Consider the following 23,265-nt stretch of genomic DNA (forward strand, 5'->3'; position numbering starts at 1 on the left):
TGCTGCAAACACTGTCAACATCATCTCATAAAAACAAAACTCTCCTAGGTGCCAAGTTTTGAGTTCTTATCAGAGAAGCTGATGATGTATCAGGCTCAGCACAATGAAGTTGTGAGAGGCTCCAGCCTGGATCTGGTTTTCTTTAAGGATGCCATGACTCATCTCGTCAAGGTAAATCTAAAAGCCAATCCAATGGAGGCCCGTTCTATAAAGTAAGCCAAAGATATTCTGATGTATGTGACATTTGCCTTCCTGTAGATCTCACGGATCATTCGAACCGACAACGGTAATGCCTTGCTCGTAGGGGTGGGAGGATCAGGAAAACAAAGCTTGACACGCTTGGCATCGTACATAGCTGGATACAACATTTTTCAGATAACACTGACCAGGTAAAAACTGGAATAAATACAATAAATGAAATGTCCCCACTGTCACTAAACCAACTTGGAAGTAAAAGGCCATGCAGTAAAAATGATCAGGATGAAAATGTGTAAAAAAAAAAAAAAAAAAATTAAAAGTATATTACCACTTTAATTCCACAAATTTAGCAGCCTACTGCCACATCATCTTATCCCCTTTGACTTCACTGTTCAGAATCAATAGTTAGATTTTATTCTGAAAGAACCTGATGTTAACTTTGAATCACTTTGTCCCATTGTTGTTGTTTTTTTAGTACTGTGATCAACTTGTTTTGGAGTTTTTGAGTTATAATTAATGTTATGTTTCATATTCTTATTTAATATGTGCAAATATAGCTTCTCTTTGTTTAAAAAGCAATCCATGGTTTTCAACACAGCTTTGTTTTCTCTTTAGAACATACAACATAAGTAATTTCATGGATGACCTAAAGGTTTTGTACAAGACAGCTGGGGCAGATGGAAAAGGCATCACCTTCATCTTTACAGATAATGAAATAAAAGATGAGGCCTTCTTAGAATACCTTAACAATGTTCTTTCATCTGGAGAGGTGAGGACATCATTTGACTTAAACAGTAAACATCTCATGTCTTTAATGCAACATTTCTCAAAACTAGCCAAGTTTTAAACAACGTGTCAATGAACTGTGTGCAGGTCTCAAACCTGTTTCCCAAAGATGAGATGCAAGAGATCACCCAGAACCTCATCCCTGTCATGAAAAAGGAGTGTCCTCGCATTCCACCTACTTTTGACAATCTTTATGACTTCTTCATATCCAGATCCAGAAAGAACTTACACGTTGTTCTTTGCTTCTCACCAGTAGGTTTGGATTCTTTGGATCAGGATTCGATTTAATTTTGATTTTGATTCGATATGCCTTAACATTAATTTCATAAGACATACAGATGACTACTCACAGAACCTTCTGATGTGTCTTAAATAATAATGTGTGCATTGTTTCTAAAAGTTTAGAACAAACTGATTAGAAAAAGTATTTTATTGTTGCATTATTCCTTCACAAAGAATAAAACAGTACACTCTAAAGTGCACTATTGTGCCTGTCCTGAATTCACAGTGCCCCCAGTGGAGAGAGTTGTCATCACAACCTCCCCCCCTCCAAAAAAAAAAACATCCCAGGATTTCCCTGACTTGATATTGAATTATGAGAATAATCATTGCAGTGCATTGATGAATCGATTCCTTTAACTAGACCTGCTCAATATTCAGTGTTAGTTGGGTTTCATTTATGCCTGTAAATGATCATGCTCTCTCCAATGACATTGCATCCACTCTTTTTGACAGGTGGGGCAAAAGTTTCGTTCGAGGTCCCTGAAGTTTCCAGGGTTAATTTCTGGGTGCACGATGGACTGGTTCACTCCTTGGCCAAGAGAGGCCCTCGTGGCTGTATCCAACTATTTCTTGTCAGATTTTCCAATGGTGTGTTCTGCTGATGTGAAACTTTCTGTTGTGACTACCATGGGTGCATATCATGACAAAGTATCTGATGCCTGCGAAAGCTACTTTGAAAGGTATACCATACAAATCTGGCCAATGCTCACTCTGTCACATTGTAAATGCTCCTACATATTTTCCCCCTGACTTAAATCACATTCATGTGCAATGTTTTATTCTACAGGTTCCGAAGAAGAACTCATGTCACCCCAAAATCCTACCTCTCTTTTGTAAATGGTTACAAAACACTCTACTCTGATAAGCACAACTTTATTAACACACTAGCAGAGCGCATGAATGTTGGTAAGCAAATTAGCAGTAAGGCTAACACAAACAGTAAGTACAGTAACAGTACAAATTATATGTGATAAGTGGACAACTTTTCAATCATTACTGATTTTCAGGGTTGTCCAAACTTATGGAGGCGAGTGAGTCTGTGGCTCAACTATCCAAAGATCTGGAAGTCAAGGAAAAAGAACTGGCTATTGCATCTGCCAAAGCTGACAAGGTAAAAACTAAATCAGGCTGCAGCTACTCATGCATGGATAAATGGTAGATGGCTAGTAGTTTTTTTTTTTTTTTACATGTTTATAATTTACAAATGTGAGTCATTGTGTTTATTTTGGATAATGTGCTTGTTGCCTTCTCAAAGGTGGTGGCAGAGGTGACAGTGAGTGCTGAAGCCGCTACTATAGTTAAGAATGAAGTCCAGATTGTGAAGGATAGAGCCCAGAAAATTGTGGATGGAATTGAGAAAGAGAAAGCTTTTGCAGAGGAAAAACTGGAGGCTGCAAAGCCAGCTTTAGAGGAGGCTAAAGCTGCTCTTAATGTGAGATTTGTGTCACTTCTTTGACTGAATTTTGACAACGTACAGTATTTTCACCATGCATAGTACACTACCCAATGTTCTACTATATACTGTATACTGAACATTAATGATCATTTTCTATTTACTGGACATTTTGCAGACTATCAAGCCTGCTGACATTGCTACTGTAAAAAAATTGGCCAAGCCTCCACATCTGATCATGAGAATTATGGATTCTTGCCTGCTATTATTTCAAAGGAAGTTAGACACTGTCACTATGGATCCCGAACGACCTTGTCTAAAGCCTTCATGGGGAGAGGCACAGAAGGTGCACATTTTACTTTACAGATGTTAGACATCCCTCCAGATACTCACAACCATCCCATTTCAAGAGTACCACTATTTGTTTTCTATGGAGTTGATGACAGTTGTTAACATGTGGCTCTCATTTTCTCTCTGAAGCTTTTTGGCTCCGCCGGTTTCCTGCTGTCCCTCCAGCAGTTCCCAAAAGATAAAATTAATGAGGAAGTTGTAGAACTGCTGAAACCTTACTTTGACATGGAAGATTACACGATGGAAAACGCTAAGAAAGTGTGTGGTAACGTGGCGGGTCTGCTGGCATGGACCAGGGCCATGTCTACATTCTTTGGGATCAATAAAGAAGTGCTACCACTCAAGGTGAAGTCCATTTTTTAACTTGATACTTATATTTCATGCAATATATATATAGCCTAGTGGAATATTAGATAGATTATAGACTTTATATGTTAAAGAAAAACAAACAATGATACCCTTTGATCACAATTCACTTTTTAGATTAATATGCATTATAAAATGTGAATTGAACTTGGAATTGTGCTGCCTGCTTTATGTTGTGGTTTTGTGAGCTTTTGTATCACTTGTATGTACACAGGCGAACCTGGCTATTCAGGAAGGCCGGTCAAAAGTGGCAAATAATGAGCTGGCCCAGGCCGAAGCCCTGCTGGATGAAAAGCAAGCAGAGTTTGACAAAGTAAAAGCCAAATGTGATGCAGCCATGAAGGAGAAACAAGTGGGTTTAAATAGGAAAACTTTTTATTAAAAACAAGCTTCCTTTCATCTAAAAAATTATTTTTTTATCATGCAAAATGACATGTTCACAGGACTTGCTTGACGACGCTGAAAAGTGTAAAAACAAAATGCAGGCTGCATCTGCACTTATTGATGGACTTAGTGGAGAGAAGGTTCGCTGGACAGAGCAAAGCAAAGAGTTTAAGTCACAGATCAACAGGTGGGTTTCAAGAAAACTGTTCAAAGAGACACAAAGCATGGGTCATATTTATACTTATTATTATTTTACCACAACAAATACTTCATTACTGTGCTTCTAGTAATACTAACAATAGTCACAATGACGGCAATAATGGGGCTGTCTGTCACAGTGGACATTTGCTTGTTTTTGTTCATACAAGTGTTAGAAAAGTTTCTTCTGTTTTTCATGCAGACTTGTTGGTGATGTTCTGCAGCTCACTGGCTTCCTATCTTACTGTGGGCCATTCAACCAGAACTTCCGTGACATGTTATTGAAGGACATTTGGAAGGCGGAGCTTGTGAAACATAAAATCCCTTATACAAGAGACCTCAACCTCATTTCAGCATTAGTAGATCCTCCCACTGTAAGAACAACAATGTGATCATTTAACCTCTCTGCTTGCTGCTAAGAAGTTCTTATTGTGGTAATCTAATAGACATGTACTTGTGTTCATGATTAAGATAAGTGAGTGGAACCTGCAAGGACTCCCAGGAGATGACTTGTCTGTGCAGAACGGCATCATTGTCACAAAAGCAACACGATATCCCCTCCTCATCGATCCCCAGACTCAGGGAAAGGCTTGGATTAAAGAGAAAGAAAAGGCTAATTCGTTCCAAGTACATAGTGAAATGCACCAGAGACGCTCCCCAATTTGTTTACAGTATAACAGTCACGCATGTTATTGAAGATATCTGTCATTTATCTTTCAGGTGACATCACTCAACCACAAGTTCTTTCGCACTCATTTGGAAGACTGCCTTTCTATGGGACGCCCACTTCTTATTGAAGATGTCTCTGAAGAGTTAGACCCCGCCCTTGACAATGTCCTTGAGAAAAACTTTATTAAATCTGGGACCAGTTTTAAGGTAGTCAGCTGCAAAACCCACTCAATTGACAACAAACAACTTTGAAGACACCCTTCATGAAATGTATGGATTTTTCTGTCCTAGGTTAAAGTTGGGGACAAAGAGGTTAATGTGATGGATGGCTTCCAGCTCTATATTACCACCAAACTGCCTAATCCTGCATACTCTCCAGAAGTCAGTGCCAAGACATCAATTATTGATTTTACTGTAAACATGAAGGGCCTGGAGAACCAGCTACTAGGTCGTGTCATCCTTAAAGAGAAATATGTACGTATGTTTTTACAGCCCATGACCTTGTAGTGTTCAGCTTAATGAGTAATTGTGTTCTGATATATTACCCTTTGATTTAATTAAAGTTTTTAGACATTAAAATATGTTGTGCCTTTAGCAGCATGTGAACTTGGTATTGCACTGTATCCTGTTCATTTCAAATCATTTGACAGGAACTAGAGGCAGAAAGACTGAAGCTAATTGAGGATGTAACTGCAAATAAGAGAAAGATGCAGGAGTTGGAAGACAACCTGCTGTACAAACTTAGCAGCACAAAAGGTACACCAGTTCCTTGGATAGATTCTCACAGCTGTGGACTTGTAATCATAAATAATTGTGCTTGTTCATTTGATAAAAGGTTCCTTGGTTGATGACGACTCCATGATCAGCATTCTAAGTATAACCAAGCGAACCGCTGCCGAAGTTAGTGCCAAGCTTGAAATTGCAGCAGAAGCCGAGTTAAAGATCAACATTGCTCAAGCTGAATACCGTCCGGTTGCATCTCGAGGCAGCATCCTTTACTTCCTGATCACAGAAATGAGCCTGGTCAATGTCATGTATCAGACCTCTCTGGGTCAGTTCCTGAAAATTTTTGACATCTCTCTGGAAAGGTACAGTACCACAAACACTGGTTTCAGAAAGAGTGCTCAAAGAACCTTTGGGGTTTTTTTAAGGATGAAGTTTTAGGTTATAACAGCTGTTTAACTGCCGCTGTTATATGTCCCCTGGTGTACGAATAAAGCTATCTTATTACTTTCCTTGTCTATAGTTACACCTTGTCTCCTCTCTTTGTTGTCTCTAATCATGAGTTTGCTTTTGTAGGTCTGAGAAGTCCACTAAAACCAAGAAGCGGATTGCAAACGTCATTGAATATCTGACCTTTGAAGTGTTCAGATACACCGTGAGAGGACTGTATGAAAACCACAAGTTCATCTTCACGCTCTTGCTAGCCCTAAAGATTGACCTACAGAATAACAAAATAGAGCACAACAAATTTCAGATTCTTATGAAAGGTAAGATAATCAGCTTTGCTTAAAATTGTAATGCACCTTTTTGTTGCGGCATCTTCAAAATATGAAAACTTCTTATTTACCAACAGGGGGCGCAGCTCTTGACCTGAAGACCTGTCCCCCGAAACCATTCAGCTGGATCCTGGATATGGTATGGTTAAATTTGGTGGAACTCAGCAAATTGCCACAGTTCATTGACATCATAAACCAGGTGAGCCTGACTTCCAGGGATCATATAGCATGCTAAAAAGTGTACAGAAAATGTTTATGCTTATTAAATATTTGTAGGTTTCTCAAAATGGGAAAGGATGGAAAGCATGGGTTAATCTGGATGCTCCAGAGGAAGGCGTCATCCCCGATGGATACAACTCTCTTGATGTGTTTGAAAAACTTTTGCTCATAAGGTTAGTCCTGCTGGAAGTCACATTCTGTTGTTTCTGTGTTGACTAGGGGCGGGACAACTATGCATATGCAAGCCGCAAATATTTAACTAAAGAAATACAGCCCTCTAGAAAGATTTCTCTGCGAGTTTGTCTCATCAGTACTTCACTACTTGATAACATTGGACGGCGGATTTTATCACTTGAATGAGAGGTTACATGAGCTAAAGTTCATTGGCCAAAGAATTTGACTGTGGGATTAGCGTATAAGAAGACAGTGGAGTAAAGCGGAACAATGGCAAAAGAGGGTTGTGTTTGCTGCTTTTGAATCCAAAAGAAGTTAAATTGATAAAGTTTCTCCAGCTTTTTATTCTGTGATGAGAGAAAAGGTGGAGGATGAACTCGTGCCAACATAGAGACTTGTGCTCAGCTGTGATGAGTGAGTGGCATTTATATGACACAGAGTCCCTCATGTCAAACATCCTAATATATCACTTCGCTGTATCATGATATTATCGTTTTTGTGGGCCATGTATTCTTAATCATAATGTCAGCTTCCTTGCAACTCACAATTAATACCCTTAATACGGACACTGATATTAAATACAATATTTTCTCTTCAGGTCTTGGTGTCCTGATCGTACTTTGTCTCAGGCCAGAAAATATGTAGGAGAATCCATGGGATTGAGATTTGCTGAGCCGGTGCTCTTGAACCTTCACAGCACATGGCAGGAGAGTGACCCTCGCACTCCTCTCATTTGCTTCCTTTCTATGGGCTCAGACCCAACTGAACAAATTGAAGCACTCGCTAAAAAACTTGAGCTTGGTGAGCTTCACTGTCCAGTTAAACATTTATAAACTTTTAATTTGAACTGTGAATAATCATTCATGTGCTGTTTTTTTTTTTTTTTTTTTTTTTAAATCTTACTACATGGTGTGTCTTATAGAATGCAGAGCTATATCCATGGGACAAGGACAAGAGGTGCATGCACGGAAACTTATTCAGACATCCATGACAAAGGTGTGTGTATTTAATTAAATTTAGTTTCATGTTGTGGGAATGAGTATTCAATGATGGTTGACCTTGGCGCCTTGTGTATGCTCTTTGCATCTGATAATGTCTAGGGAGGCTGGGTCCTTCTGCAAAATTGTCACCTGGGTCTGGATTTTATGGATGAGTTGCTAGATACCATCACAAATACAGAATCAATGCACAACACCTTCAGAGTGTGGATCACCACAGAACCACACGATCGATTCTCCATCACACTCCTACAGGTGATTTTATGGAACAGGATTTTAATTCTCACTAAGTGTATACCACCATTTCCTGTCCTAAGTTAAATACTCTAACTAAAATTCTGTGAACACTCATCTCTTTACCTGTAGTCTTCTATCAAGTTTACCAACGATCCACCCCAGGGAATTCGGGCTGGACTCAAACGAACGTTTGCAGCGATATCACAGAATCAGTTGGAAGTCAGTAACCTCCCTATGTGGAAGCCTTTGCTGTACAGTGTGGCTTTCCTCCACACTGCTGTACAGGTACAGTCTATTTTTAAGTCACTGATGAGGTCAAAAAGTGCTTTAGTGAAAACATCCAAATGTTTTTGTTCATTATTCATTTGCAGTAAATGGTATTGTGGGCAAGATAAATATTTAAACCAACCAAAAATGCTATTCAGCGTTGCACACATTGAAGCAAATAACAGGAATGTGAGACCTTCTGGGAAGCTGTACATTTTAGTCAATCATTTTATCTGGCTTCACATTAAACCTTGTCTACTTTTATTTAAACAACATGATCCTTCTTTCTTTTCTTTTTAGGAACGACGTAAATTTGGACCATTGGGTTGGAACATCCCATATGAGTTCAACTCTGCTGACTTCACTGCAAGTGTTGAATTTGTTGAGAGACATTTGGATGATTGCGGTCCAAAAAAGGTGGTTATCAGCAAAAGCAGTCCAATAATTTAGTTAAGGGACCTGTTATGCTTTTTCCATCCTTCACTTTTTGTCTTGCTGTTTGTTTTTCTCTCAGGATGTTTCATGGGTCACTGTGCGATACATGCTGGCCGAGGTGCAATATGGAGGAAGGGTTACTGATGACTATGATAAGCGGCTGCTCAAGTGTTTTGCACGCGTAATGACTTGATTTTTTTGTTCATTTATGTGTTATATCTCTTTGATCAGTAGCTGTCTATCTACCCATACTTGTGTGTGTTTTTTCTTATTTGCAGGTGTGGTTCAGCAGAAAGATGTTTGACCCACTGTTTTGCTTCTACACTGGCTACAAAATTCCAGTGTGCAAGACAGTAGAGAAGTACATGGATTGCATTTCGAGCCTGCCCACTGCTGATTCCCCTCAAGCATTGGGGCTGCATCCTAATGCAGATATCACGTGAGGAAATGTTAATCGAAAACTATCATTCAACAAAAATATCTACTTAAAGGGATACTTCACGCTTTGAAACATTAATCTGGAGTGAAATTGGGTCATACATGTAGTTAAAATATGAAATGATTTTGGGCCTTCTTGACCAAGAAAAGACAGAAAGCATCTTTTTGGCTCATGTACATTAGATGAAACATAACAACTCCCAGAATGCACAGCACAGCGGGCCACTTAAGCTGACATACAGACTTTAATGTTGCATTCACTTCGTGTCGGACACATTGAAAAAATTAAAAGTTGTTCTGAGTTGTAAAATGCACGTGAAACACCTGCCCAAGTCAGAACAACAACTCGTAAAATAATTACTGTGTACGCTTAACTTACCGACTTGATGTCAGAATTGCATCAAATTAAGAACTGATTCAGAAATCTCTTTCAGAAGCAATTGGCATCTTGGAAAGAACATGGACGCTATGTCCGTGTCCATAGACAAACAGTGACAGCACTAACACCACCACTTCACCCCAGCTCCACCGTGGACAGGCAGGTCTTGTGCCCCTTCTGAGACCTGCCTGTCAGCAGCAGACAGCTCTCATTCCTTCATCAGTCTCAACTGCTCGCCACTATATTGTAGAGATATTGAGGAAATCGCCACAAACATTTGATTTTGAAAATCTTCAAAATCCCCTTCATCTATATCAGTTTGAAGTTCTTAACTTTTTTTGTCATTCTCGATTATCAGTTTTTTCCACAGAGCCTGTTATCATAGCTTCTAAGCAATATAGCGTACGTCAAGTTTAAGTTCAGTGGTCGAAAACATGAGGAGCGAGTGATGTAGTTTCACTCTTGCTAACCAAAACATCCTCCAATGACGCAAAATTAAAATGTTTGCATCATCGGAGGCTCCTTTTTAAGACAAAGACAAAAAGCTTTTAGTCTCAGGGCAAAATGAGGGCTGGATGCACGACCATTCAAAAATATGACCAGGTTTCTAATGATACAAAGCTTAATGCAAATGGGTGAAGTATATTCCTTTAATAATTTGGTTATTAAGGTGTTTCATGTTATTATTATTATTTCTGCGTTTATGCTGTTTTCAACATCAAATAGGTATCAGACAAACACATCTGCTGAAGTGCTAGAAACTGTCACAAATATCCAGCCAAAGGAAAGTGGAGGTGGATCAGGAGCGACTCGTGAGTCAATTGTTTACGACATGGCTGAAGACATGTTGGAGAAACTGCCCCCTAGTTATGTGCCACATGAGGTTGGTTTGTTAATTAATAAGGGTAATAGGCACCTATACTTGGAACAAATGATCTAACCTTTCAACCCTTATGGATTTAGGTTAAAGCCAGTCTGGATAAGATGGGAGCACTGAACCCAATGAACATCTTCTTACGTCAGGAGGTGGATAGAATGCAAAGAATCATCAGTATGCTGCGCACAAGTTTGACTGACCTGAAGCTGGCCATTGATGGAACTATTATAATGAGCGAGGTCAGATTATTTCTTTGTTCTGTAACTCACTCTGAAACTCTAACTCTTTACTATTTATTCCTTAAAATACAAACTTCAGCTTCTGTTTGTGATTCAAGTAAAACAGTCAATTCCTTTCTTGAGTCATATTGCAATACTGTTATGTTTGAAAAGTAAAGTCTTTTCTAGAAATGATTTTGACCGATTGAACGACTCACCTAGCATGATACTCTTGAGAGTTTCACATGCAGTAAAGTTAATTATCTGTATTTTATTTCTAGAACCTCCGTGATGCCCTTGACAATATATTTGATGCTCGTGTGCCAAACTTGTGGAGAAAAATCTCCTGGGACTCATCGACACTGGGCTTTTGGTACACTGAGCTTATTGAGAGAAACAAACAGTTCCACTGCTGGGTGTTTAAAGGAAGGCCTAATACCTTCTGGATGACAGGATTCTTCAACCCTCAAGGTGAGCGATACCCTTTTCAAGAGCAGGGACATCACTGAACAGAATAGACACTAGACTGATTGTATGTTTGCTCATAACTTTAAGTATGAGGTCTTAAAACAAACAAAAAATGAATCCTAATTGATTAAGTTGTGTTGTTTGTTGGTAATAGAATATACAGAAATAAACCCCTGAAATTGCATTAAATTGATAAAGGTATATGTAGATTACATTCAATGGGAAACATTTTTCAGGTTTTCTTACGGCCATGAGACAAGAAGTAACGAGGGCAAACAAAGGCTGGGCTCTGGACACAGTCACCTTGAACAACATTGTACTAAAGCAGGCAAGGGAAGAGATCACAGCCGCACCCACAGTAAGTAGAATGGCATAACACTAATAGCATTATGTTCTATACGAGTGGCCAATGCAACACATCACCAGTCTGTGTCATTATTTTTATTTTTATTTTTTTTAAAGAACAGTGCTTTTCTCTGCCACTTACTGCTTTTCCTCAACAGGAAGGAGTTTATGTGTATGGTCTGTACCTGGATGGTGCTGGCTGGGACAGGAAGAACACCGCACTGATTGAGTCATCACCCAAAGTGCTTTTCACACTTTTGCCTGTCATACACATGTTCGCCATTAACTCCACTGCCCCGCCGGATCCCAAGCTTTATGTCTGCCCCATCTACAAGAAACCAAGGCGCACGGACCTGAATTACATCACAGCAGTAGTGTTGCCTACCATCCAGTCACCAGACCACTGGATCATGCGTGGGGTTGCCCTGCTTTGTGATATCAAATAAAATATTGATGCCTGACCATAGTAATATATATTTATTTACAATTTGATTGCTGAAAAGGAAAATGTATCAGTATTTAAGGTCAATGCCGGTCAGAAGGTATACTTCAAAAGTGTCTGAAATCAGTATATTGACGAAGTTGTGACTTTCCCATCTTAAAACCATTTAGCAATCATCTGACAATATGCTTCTGGAAACAATGGCCAACTTACCTGAAATATAATGTAAGCCAGCAGTTAATGTTAAACAACTTCCTTCTCCCTGCTGTGCATTGTTAACATTTTATTCACCAACATGAGAGGCAATTATGTGTTCAGATCAAAAGTGAAGCAAAACCTGCCCTTCCAGATAAGTCCACAACATGAACCGTGTCATTTTTGGGTCATTATATCCTCGGAGGAGCACCTCTTCATCTTTCTGTGGTAGGTGTGTTTAACAATTCTTAAAAGGATTTTGCTTCTTGCCACTGTAACTTTGCTAAATGTTACCGAGTGCTCATGATAGGTTAATGTTGAGTCTATAAGTAACACAGGCACTTTACACTGCCTGAAAAATAAACTATCATTAAAGTCTATCATTAAGAAGAAAAGAATAATTCTTGTTTGTTTATTGGAGACAGTATTTATCATTGCTGACACATTCTAATGAGTCAGAAATCTAAAAAGTGATTGATTTTGCAAAGGAATATCTAGCAGAAGTTGACATTTTTGATCCAGTTACCTGCAATTGCACAGTGCAAGTTTTACAAATCATAGTACTCAGGCAAACTATAAATACAGCATTAAACCAGCAACTAGTGACTACTTAATATATATATTTTTTATATTTTTTTTATTCAGTATGAAGATGCTGAATGCCTTTGAACTATGTGGATGGTTCAAATGTACTACAAGCAATATGCATCTGTGGCCTTCACATCTAATGAGTCCTGCCGTGTGTGATGCAAGATTGTAAGTTTCCCCTATTTTTTCTTGCTGCTTTTCATGAGTGAGCTGTAGATGCTGGTGTATTTACCTACATCAAAAAGTAGGTACATCTTAAGTGAGCCAAGTGTTGAATTAGCGTGAATAGTTTTCACATCCAATTCAACTTGTATTACTCTACGTTATTTAATAGAGGTAGAGCAAATCAATTACTTCAAACCCATAGCAAAACACATGCAGTGTGAGGGAGGAGTGCGGTTTGATTGACATGTCCTTTCTCTAAAAGTGAACACTGGGGCAAAGACAAGCAACTGGCGCCAGCCGTTAAACCCCCACCACCCCACCCTCAGTGATTCCCAATTATGTCAAGAAGGAAAAGTGGTGTCCACTTGAAAAGTTTTCTTAATCAAACCCGATTATTTCTGCTGTTTTCCCTTATTATTCTCACCATGGACCATGACATTTTAGTCAGCCTGTTAACTAGAGCCTGGGCCCCAATGGAGGTGAAGCTTGAAAAAGTAGTTGAATATAAATACTAGTTCTGATGCCTTTACTACAAATTCTGGGTGGTGTTACATTTATATATTTCTGACCAGGGTGTGGTGAGAGACGGTTTAACTAAATATAGAATTTCTAACTCTGCTGAGACATAAAAACTGTGCGAGTATTTAACAATTGTTTCCCTTGCATAACTAACAGGTAGCAACTTAAAGCAGAAAAGTAGCGAAAATGACTTGTAGGTATGTTTTGTAATTAAAGTCCTTTGCACTAGTTATTCTTAGTGTAATGGAGAATCTTTTCATAACTCTTAATAAACTTTTGAGTGTCTTACAATGTCCTACACCAACTTCAAAATCAGTTTTTCTTTGCTATACATAGAAGCTGTTAAGCGTTTAACAAATGCATCTGATTGATTTCAACATTAATAGGAAGTTGACTGTGTTAGATAGAAGCGTTGTGTTTAAACTGTGTTGCTTCCTGATTGTTCCAAAGTAGTCAGATGCAAAATAGACCTGAATACAATCCTCTATCCAAAAATAAATTGGAGCAGCTAAGCCACACAGGCCAACGGAGGGCAATTAGAGCTTGAGCCCTTGTGGCCTCTGCAGCCCGAGCAGGCGGGGCCTCCTGACACCCCTGGTTGGGCCTGATGGAGTGGAGCTTCATCTGCCTAACGGCCTGGCAACGCTCCACAGGCCTGGATGAACACAACAGGCCTCCATCAGGCCAGCTTGCTCTATCACAGCCTTCATGGCCTATTGTACACCGGCGCTCATTAACGTCACTAAGCCATGTCGGTGACTCACTAATGCATGTGTAAAAACAAAAACAAGGTACGCAATCAAAGTGCTTCTTTGTGATTCTACATTAACTTTATTCCATGTTACGCAAAATGAAAATTAAAGTCACATACCAAAACTTCTAATATAAATGAAAAAAAAAAACATGAACATCCATTGAAATTTATCAAAGTTTCTTCTAGAAATAAGAACTGTTCCTTTGTATTTTTTGGCTTTAGTCCACTGTTGTCAGCAGGGATTTTTATTAATATAACCAACAAAACCTGACAGAGTGCTGCAAATGCTGCCATTTCTAAAAGCCATGATTTCATATTTTGAAATACTATAAAATGATGATTCCTTATTTAACTAAAGTGTCCAGATGGGAGTTTAGTTGCCAGATCCATTAAATGCATTGTCATAGTTATAGGTATCATCTATGGTTAGTATTGATACTAACTAACCTTAAGTTATAATGGTTAACAAGTACTTTTCTTGAGAAAACCTAGATTTCCATTGAATTATTTTGACTGTGTTTTTCTGACACACAAGACTCAGAAAGACAATAATAATTAGGCAAATGCAGTTGCTAACCTAGCAATGTTGCATGCACACAAATAAACAAATACAGAAAAAAAAAACACAGACTCTGTATCCATATGACCTAAAAGTCTGAGCCAAACATCATGTCTATCTCACTTTAATCCAAAAGTCAACTGGGTTATTTCCAAGAGGAAAGATAGGCTGCCAGCTTCCATTAACTTACTCACGGTAAATCCTACTGCCTTAATGAATATTTTGTCAACAGTGCAATGCATTGCATCCTTTACCAATAAGGATGAACATTAAGGTAGTGAATTATAAAAACATCAGTGATATGTTGTGCTGTTAATAAAAACATAGAAATGACTAGGTTCGTGGAGAGGGGCGGATATAATCAGGTCGTGAAAAGGTTTTTTCAGGGAAACCTGATGGCATTTTGTCTGTGGTTGAGAATCTAGGGTTAATCGCTTTAAAAGCAGTAATTAGGTGTTAAGAGGCGTGCTTGTCTGTTGCAATCAGCCTCTGCGTTAGATTACATTCTGTGACTTCCGATCAACTCCCCCAACAGGGATAAATGCTCTCCAAAAGGCCAGTTTTATTATAAAAAAAAAACAAAGACACAAAGAACTTCCATTATTCAAGCATAGTGGTTATAAAATCACACTTGTACCAAATTTGCAAAAACAAAAAAAAGGAAAGTATCAAAAAAAAATCTGGGCAGCATTTTACACAGAAATAGGGAAAACCTATCCAATCTGACACAAGGGTAGAAAAACCTCTGGTGCCCACCAAATTAAAGCTCCTGTGAGGACTTTTCAGCTGGGTATGAAGCAGTCTGAAAGTAATAGTGATATCTTTATAGGGCTACAGAAACAAAAGAGACAACTAACGGATTTACTATTTTTATTTACTATAGTTAATGTTTTGCCTGAAACTGCAGCTGTGAGGAATGTGTCAGACAAAATCATTAACAGCACAATGCAGTAACAGTTCTTTTCTTCTTCTTTTCTTCTTCTTCTTTTTTTTTTTTTTTTTTTTTACAATTTTCACTCCAGAGATTTACATTGGACATGTAAAAGAAACAATTATATATATTTTGTTTTCATTTAACCTACCTACATCATGTACAAGAAAAATTAGCAACAAGATCAGAAAGAACCCCTATATCTACAGCAGCTGCCAAAATTAACACACATACATAGTTCCTCAAAGGAGCTTTAATATGATCAGTAGATGCTCATAAAGCATTTGCTCTCATGATAGCAGTTAATCTGAAAGCCATGTAGGCAGGGTTTAACTGAATATCACTTTTTTTCTTTTAAACAAAATATAGTTTTCCTCATAAAGATCATTCCTTAATTACAATGTAAACCTTAATAAGTTGTTTTTTTCTCCAACAACATTGCGACCCTGACATGGCTCAAATAAGCCTCTGGTCCGCTGTATTGCAATTTAGTTGTTTTTTTTAACCACAAATATACACAATTATTGTTGTCGCACAAGTGTTAAGACATTCATATTGAAGACTTTCTCCCACTCAATACACTAGAGTGTTTAGTTATACACAAAAGTATTTTCTGAAATGTTTTGAGATGAACCAAAAGAAATTAAAAAGATTTGGGACAAAAAACATGGTTAGAACAAATTTCATTTTAAAGTGAATTATAAAAAAAAACACACACACACAAGCAGTTCATATCCAGAGTTGATTTTTGGGGTCCATAATAAACTGTCTGACTCCTTTGGTGTCACACCCACCCCCCCACCCACCTCCCACCCCCACCCGCTTGAACATTAAACAAACAGTGGAAAAGCATTTTGTAAACATTCACTGGAGCAGCTTGAAAATTCCTTCCACACAGTTTCATCCATTCACATATGCTGCCAGGTTTTATCCATGGACTGAATGTGCTCTTTGGCTTTCATCCTGAGTGCTGCGATGCTAGAACTCCTGTCGTCCTCCATAGGGTATTTATCGTTGAAGCTCGGTGGGCACTGGTAGGGAGGAGGACCGATTGGTTGCATACCTTGAACCATTCCAGGTGGTGTGTTTAGGAAACTGTGGCTTGAATATGCAGGCTGCAAACCCTGTGGTGAACTCATGAAACCTGGGATAGAATGCATCGGCGTGGCACTGGATATGGGCGAGGTCAGCCATGGATCAAGTGGCATCGGGTTTGACACTGGCCCCACGCTAGGAGGCATCGGGGGACGATTGAATGACAGCATGGGAGAATCATGTAGCTTCATGGTACTGGTGTCCATTTTTTCTTGACGTCTCCACTTGGCCCTTCGGTTTTGGAACCACACCTGGACAAAAAGATATTGTAATAGGATTAGATGGTGCAATGAGGTGTTGAGTTCGTCTGACTCAGTTTGATTGTAAGGAAGATTTAGAGGTTGGAACACTTGATAAATCAGGGTGTTTTTAGTCAAACTTTGATTGTCTTGATGTTTGTTTGTTTTTTCTGTGAGTTCCAATTTGAAAGTTGAATCCAATTTGAATCCTTTGATTCAGTACAGAACTGTGGTTTAACTGATAGCATGCCAGTTGGACATTTCATTGTCTTTACCTGAACTCGAACCTCAGGCAAATTGACCTTCATGGCCAACTCCTCACGGCTGTAGACATCTGGGTAGTGGGACTTCTCAAAGGCTCGCTCTAGCTCATGAAGCTGATAAGTGGTGAAGGTGGTTCGGTTTCTTCTGTGTTTCTTTTTAGTGTGCTCCTCATCTTTGAGAGTCTCTGGAGACCCCTCTGAAACATCCACTTCTTTTTGCAGGTCGCCAATTTCATCGTCACACTTGTCACTGGAGAAGAGATCTGATTCTAAAAAGGGACAGGATGCAAATAGTATAAAAAAATCAATATAAACTAACTTTTTAATTAACTAACTGGTGTGCAGTTGGTTTCCAACCAGTAAGCACACGGCATACTTTAGTTTTGGCAATCTTACTATGTTGACATCTGGCTAGGAAAAGCCAAGGACATAAGGACAGGGGAGAGAAAGAGATGACAGTGGAGTTAAGAGAGCAATTGAGGTTCTTGGAATGGTACAACTACTGTACCGTTAAACCCCAATAGTCGAATAGCTAGCCAAAGGAGTCCACCATCTTAGGAACAATCACTTTAGTGCACTTCCTTATCTAAGACGTCATAATGAAGTGCTACTGTCAGTGAAATATAAATGCTTTTTGTAAGTGTAAACTGTTTTTTAAAGACAACATTCTCAGTCAAAATATAATGACTCCAAAAATAAAAGTTCTGACAGCTAAATGTTATCATGATGCTGTTTTTTTCTAGTCAAAAATGTATTAATGAGCAGCCGAAATATTTGATCATCTCAAGTTGTTGCATTAACATGCAACCACATTTTCAAACGTGAATATTTCTTTACATTTTCAAAAATTGCGTATTTAGTCAGCCTGTTAACTAGATTATTACTAGTATTCTGAATGCTATAAGGAACCTAACCTTTCTTTCTTCATACCCTAACTGATTTCCTAATTATCAAATAAACTATGTAATATACTTTAACTTTATGTATCATGTGTGCTTTATGTCTAGTTTAAAGCTTAAACAATAATACCATGAAAAAACATCTTTTATATGAGTTGATGATGAATTTCACATTAAAACAGCCTTATCAAAAAGTGAAATTCTTTCCTCTCTTCCTGATGATCACAGAGCTTAATGACTGATGCCTTTGTCACACCAGGGGTTTGGCAAGTCTAAATAACATCTTGTCTTTCACTGAATTGTTTCCAGTAATCCCATAGTAACAGATGCCACTAGTTCAGTCTGCAATCCATGCCTCCTCCAATAACAAGGGACTTTAGTTGGCTTCTGCAAAGCTGGCTGAACAGTCATAGTTCAGATTATGTCTTCCAAGAAATAGCTGTAGAGCAAATAAGCCACGTGTCTGACGTACTGAAGCTTGTTCAACACATCAAATGGTTTAAAGCATTACAGTCAAAAGATCATCATTGAGAAACAATCATGTCAAGCAGCAAACACTTTATAGCTTTTAAATAATTAAACAATAGTTTTAAAAGAGAAATTATAGCTTTTTATACCCATTAAAATGTTTTTTTGTTAATTTCTAGTTATTAGAGATCATAATATTTAGAGAAGTCTATATTTAACCTGAAAGTTTTCAAATTGGTTAGAAACCAGTCTTTAGACATAAGTGAATATCTCAACATATTACAACCATCATTTAAGACATATTTAGTCTGTATCAGTCATTTAAGTCATGAGCACAGAGCAGAATCAACTGTGGTGATAAAATAAAAAATAGAAGTTTATAAAGATAAAAGTAATCCCAAAGAGTCCTGAAAATCTTTGATTAGATTTACTAAATGATAGCAAGGAGTCGTTCACGTTTGTTTTAAATGAGAATGGAATCCGAGATTAGCTTTTATATTTTTTCAAAGCTATGTATTTGTTTGTACTTTAACATTGTTCAGACCTGCTGTAACGTAGTATTAGTTATCGTATTCTGTTTTGGTGACTGTACAGTACTGTTTTTTTTTTTGGTTACTGATGTATCATTGTCAATTGCATTTTCAACGTTTTATCATTACACCAATTGAAACAAATGGCTATCCCCATCACTGATGCTTCATTGCATCCCACAGTGACTTATGGTGTCTCATGTTCATTTATAGTCTGCACAAGACATTTGTCCACCAGAAAATGAAATGTATTTAAGCTGAGGAACAGTTGACCACATTTTGCAACTGGTTTTGGATATGAAAAAAACTGTCTTCTTTTAAAGTACTTTTCAAAGAATTGTTTAGTTTAATATGACAGCAGGGTTCAAGAAAATGCACTTCAAGAAAATGCACCTCAACTATTATAGAGATAGTTTTGCAAGTTTATCTCATTCTAAAAGTCATGACTATCGCATAATTTAATGGGCTTCTAAATGATGTTAATATTTAAAAAAAATCTGATTTAGAAAAAAACAACAACCCTAAGAAGATGCAATTTTATGTAATTTTTAGTAGATGGTGATGGCTGACAACAGAATAACTTTGTTGACATATTTACCCTGTTATTGCCAGCCAATCTTTCAGCAGGTCAGGATTTAAAACCTGCTGTTTGGCCAACCATGGTTCAAACCCCTTAAACACTATTTTAAATTAATATAGACATCCAAAGATTTTGTGCTAGAGAGACTTCTCTCATTGACGTGATAGGAACAGGACAGGTAGAACTAATGACATTAATCTTAGCTCTTCTCCATTTAACTTTGCCATTAAGCTAGCATGCACAATACCAAGGCCCTGGCACGAAAACACCTGAATGAAAGGGAAACACAACTCAACAACTCGTGTCTGTCTTCCTGGAGGTAAAAGTGGAAACAGTAACAGAGATGGGAAAGGTGCGTACACTGACTACAAGAAAAGTTGTCAGTAGGCTTTCTGTAACTACAAGAAATGCACATTTACTGGGAAAACTAGGATTTCACAGCAATGCTTGTACCCTCCGGAGAAATTATATGGGACCGTAATAGGACTTTGTTATTTGTTCATCTATCTGCTGGTCTCTTTCTTTCAGTTGGTGTAACGTGAATCCAAAACTCTTTACGAACGAGCTTTGATCAACACATGAGAGAAACTGTTTTAGAGCAGCATATAAGACTATGTCAATCATAATACAGCTCTATTACACTTGTTGCACAGTTAAAGAATCTTCTTAACCTCTTGTGATTTTAAAGAAAATACTTTTTTTGTAGTTTTCTTAAAAGACTCACCATGGTAGGTGGAGTGTTGGGAGCTGTCACCGAGTTCTGGAAGATGCCCATATGGGTCAGACGGGTGATGCTTCTCAGGATGCTGTTGATTTTCCATGTTTGTTTTTTGGCTGTCATCTTCTCCGACAGAATGAAGTAATGGGTCCTGATCTTTGCTGAATCCCAGTATGACATCAATACTGTGGACCCTGCCTCCACCACTCGACCCAGCACCTTTGGCCATGTCATAGTTGTCTAGGCAACTATCGTCCACTATTCCCAGGCTATCCATTGACAAATGCATTCGAGCCTTTGGGCACGCTTCCTTTTTTTTAATGAAATGCAACCAAGTAAGAAGATGGAGGACAGCTCTTCAAGGAGCTGTTGTTCTGCTTCACACGCAATGCAGTTTTACTATATTAAGCGTGAGGGCCGTATCCTTCCAAGATTTAGTCAGGGTGAAGGAGATGTTTTCACAAAAGAAGAACAAACTCACATCTTTGTCTGAAAAGAAGATAGAACAATAACACACAATGTAATTCTCTGCAACGCTTACATAATACATAAAAAGATGGCCTATGAATACAATTTAAAGACAGTTTTACAAATTTCCAGTTTAGTGGATATAAGATATGACAACTTAATTATCTAACGTATTAACTTGTTATCACTTAAAAAAAGGGGTAAAAGTAATATAATAACTTGAACTGTGATCCAACAGACTTGAGAATGTCTCAAGGTGCAACAGAAGGCAAGCTGCAGTAGGGAAATATTTTCATCACAAATAAGTATATGGTACCTATAGATCAAAAGATGTCATATTTGACAAAGTGAGGAAGTCATCTTACCTTCATAAGGTTCCTAACATAGGCAGTGCTGCACACATGGTGTCCCTGGTCCATAAGCAGACGATTAACACTAACTGTATTTGCTATAGGTATTTGCTACTCTCCGTTAAGTCCTTGAAATCCCCTGCGCACAAGTGAGCAAAGGAGCGACTGTTGAAGTTCTTTGCAACAAGCACATTAAATGTCTTTCTCCTCACAAAACTCACCTTAACCTCATGAGACACCAAAGCTTGCGGGGGAATGGTAGTAAAACCAAAGGGTTTAAGAGGTTTATTAATTGGAATCCTTCCCCTTTAAGACTGACTGACAGTTGTTTTCTGGTCAAGTAATTGCTCCAAATGTGTCCTGCATTCAGACCACAGAGGGAGGCCATTGCTAATGAAGCCTCGACAAAACTTTCTTTCAAAAAATCTATTGTCTGAAAGATAATGGCTCGTACTGAGAGTTTTTTCCCTAATCCTTTCATTATAGTCAATGTAAGCTAGAAAAGACACAGAGATGGACTTTTATAATGAAGGCTTCACAATATAAAGACTTACATTAAAAACATGTTTAATTAATTGCTCATGATCAGCATTGCATATTGAAAATTAAAAACAAAAGGAAATTTAATGACATTACAACATTTTTTGGAAAAAAATATTCAAAGTCCAGTTTAATTAAATTAATTATACATTTCAAATTTTTAACAACTAAACATTTGTGTATAACCACAATAAGTAAAATAACCTAATGATAATTTAGCTGTTCATGTATGTTACCAAATGTATTTAAACACAAGCAACTAGATGACATAGCCTGAGTCCAGTTACTATCTCTCCTCTCAAGATCAGTCAAAACTCTGACATAAACTTAAAGTGTTTACGTCAAAAGAGTACAGTACAAAAAAACTAAGCCTGTTTGACGAATAATCTTACTGCTCAGCCTTTGATAGCTCACAGAGGAATTGGGTTAGGGGCACTGGGGTCATTTTTACCCGGCAGTCTGCAAGTTTCTCCTTTGCCAGCTGGCACAACCCGAGCTGTAGTGGCTACAGTAGGTGTTGCAGAGATCAATCCCATCCTTAATGAGCCTTAAAGACACTAGAGATTTCCTCTGACCTGGCTCATACTAGCCAGAGTTAAATTTAGGAGTTCTTTGCTTGCCAAAATTTAAATACTGCATGGAACATTTTTGTAGAAAGTATTTTTGACATTCATACATTAAAACAGTGTTGAATATGTGTGGGGAGTGAGTTCCCGAGGGAGGGGGCAGCTATTGAGACGGCTCTGTCCCCCCAGGTTTGGTGCTTGGTTCTATGTGGTGGACACTTGTTGGTGGTTGGTGATGGAAGAACGGAGATCACGACAGCCTTTTTGAAGAAATGACACATTTTTATTTCTTCAATATATATATATAATGTCTGTACGGTTGGCATGTGCTTTAGCTGAAGAGCTGTAATTGCTAACGAGTTTAAAGCCATATGGCAACATAGAGATGCATTGCCAGTGCTTCCAATAAGCATAATGACCGTCAGCTAAATGGATTTGGTTGAACACCTTTTCCTGGTTGTGAGGATCGTTTTCCAAGAAACAGAAGACTGCAAAATCCCATTACTCTTGCCTGTTACTCACTTTCTTGCCATTGGAAGAGTGAAACTTTTATATATTTCTATGGGGTGAATGGTTATATAGAGACAAACATAAATTGCATTGAAACAGACTTAAATGTGGTTTTATAATTCTCATATATATTTACTTCTTATAATAGTTATTCAGTATGCTTATCTATCATGGTAATAAACTGAAAGTAGCATTAATTGTCTTAGTAATCTGATACCATAAGACTGGCAGAGGACTTAGTCGCTGATGATCTGATGATGATGAAAATGCGAAGGACAGCCACTTATCAAGAAAATATATCTTTTGAAAAAAAAAACATTCAAACTTTTCCAAGTCAGAAAAGTTGCATTTGTAACATTTATTTTAAAGTCAAGGTTGAAGAAATTTTGTTTTGTTTCAAATGCTTGGCGTATATTTTCAGGTGACTCATAGTGTATTTGTATCATTTTTATTCACCAAGTTGATAGTCTCGTACCCAATTGTTGCTATATCAAGGAACTCTATAGTTTTAGCCGCTGGTGCAGACCATCGAATACATCCACATACATATATATAGTCACACCAGTAAATGTGTCTGTATCTACTAATGTGATATATATATATATATGCAAAGGTGGGCTGGTTGGGTTTGTTGGCCAGACAACATGAGGGTGAGGTGTGTGTGTCCAAACAAATGTAAGGAAGACTCCACACCTGGTCAACAGG

General features: G+C 38.1%; 2 protein-coding genes across 2 annotated transcripts in view; one reads left to right on the forward strand and one right to left on the reverse strand.

Annotated features, from left to right (window-relative positions):
- LOC306827153 (dynein axonemal heavy chain 8-like) overlaps nucleotides 1-11,643 on the forward strand; it is a 32,494-nt gene extending 20,851 nt beyond the window's left edge. Inside the window, exons 60-92 of the mRNA XM_079348822.1 lie at nucleotides 49-171; nucleotides 259-389; nucleotides 814-967; nucleotides 1,072-1,236; nucleotides 1,720-1,946; nucleotides 2,054-2,172; nucleotides 2,274-2,377; nucleotides 2,522-2,698; nucleotides 2,838-3,005; nucleotides 3,140-3,355; nucleotides 3,591-3,728; nucleotides 3,820-3,947; nucleotides 4,161-4,332; nucleotides 4,430-4,585; nucleotides 4,679-4,834; nucleotides 4,919-5,101; nucleotides 5,278-5,383; nucleotides 5,463-5,715; nucleotides 5,927-6,117; nucleotides 6,204-6,325; nucleotides 6,403-6,518; nucleotides 7,118-7,320; nucleotides 7,442-7,515; nucleotides 7,620-7,772; nucleotides 7,884-8,039; nucleotides 8,322-8,438; nucleotides 8,536-8,637; nucleotides 8,735-8,895; nucleotides 10,000-10,156; nucleotides 10,237-10,389; nucleotides 10,650-10,839; nucleotides 11,073-11,194; nucleotides 11,340-11,643. Coding sequence (XP_079204948.1) covers nucleotides 49-171; nucleotides 259-389; nucleotides 814-967; nucleotides 1,072-1,236; nucleotides 1,720-1,946; nucleotides 2,054-2,172; nucleotides 2,274-2,377; nucleotides 2,522-2,698; nucleotides 2,838-3,005; nucleotides 3,140-3,355; nucleotides 3,591-3,728; nucleotides 3,820-3,947; nucleotides 4,161-4,332; nucleotides 4,430-4,585; nucleotides 4,679-4,834; nucleotides 4,919-5,101; nucleotides 5,278-5,383; nucleotides 5,463-5,715; nucleotides 5,927-6,117; nucleotides 6,204-6,325; nucleotides 6,403-6,518; nucleotides 7,118-7,320; nucleotides 7,442-7,515; nucleotides 7,620-7,772; nucleotides 7,884-8,039; nucleotides 8,322-8,438; nucleotides 8,536-8,637; nucleotides 8,735-8,895; nucleotides 10,000-10,156; nucleotides 10,237-10,389; nucleotides 10,650-10,839; nucleotides 11,073-11,194; nucleotides 11,340-11,627 — 5,181 coding nt within the window. The 3' untranslated portion in view covers nucleotides 11,628-11,643. The remainder of the gene's footprint in view (nucleotides 1-48; nucleotides 172-258; nucleotides 390-813; nucleotides 968-1,071; nucleotides 1,237-1,719; nucleotides 1,947-2,053; nucleotides 2,173-2,273; nucleotides 2,378-2,521; nucleotides 2,699-2,837; nucleotides 3,006-3,139; nucleotides 3,356-3,590; nucleotides 3,729-3,819; nucleotides 3,948-4,160; nucleotides 4,333-4,429; nucleotides 4,586-4,678; nucleotides 4,835-4,918; nucleotides 5,102-5,277; nucleotides 5,384-5,462; nucleotides 5,716-5,926; nucleotides 6,118-6,203; nucleotides 6,326-6,402; nucleotides 6,519-7,117; nucleotides 7,321-7,441; nucleotides 7,516-7,619; nucleotides 7,773-7,883; nucleotides 8,040-8,321; nucleotides 8,439-8,535; nucleotides 8,638-8,734; nucleotides 8,896-9,999; nucleotides 10,157-10,236; nucleotides 10,390-10,649; nucleotides 10,840-11,072; nucleotides 11,195-11,339) is intronic.
- Nucleotides 11,644-13,898: 2,255 nt separating this feature from the next.
- LOC306826656 (retinal homeobox protein Rx2-like) lies at nucleotides 13,899-21,497 on the reverse strand. The gene is made up of 4 exons (XM_079348115.1): nucleotides 20,960-21,497; nucleotides 20,133-20,615; nucleotides 16,944-17,200; nucleotides 13,899-16,680 (listed from the first exon to the last, which is right to left on the reverse strand). Exons 2-4 carry the CDS (start codon nucleotides 20,413-20,415, stop codon nucleotides 16,243-16,245), a joined length of 978 nt encoding a protein of 325 aa, XP_079204241.1. The 5' UTR covers nucleotides 20,416-20,615; nucleotides 20,960-21,497; the 3' UTR covers nucleotides 13,899-16,242.
- Nucleotides 21,498-23,265: the final 1,768 nt, after the last annotated feature.

The sequence above is a fragment of the Symphodus melops genome (genome assembly GCF_947650265.1).
Source record: "Symphodus melops genome assembly, chromosome: 7".
In the NCBI taxonomy this organism is placed as follows: Eukaryota; Metazoa; Chordata; class Actinopteri; order Labriformes; family Labridae; genus Symphodus; species Symphodus melops.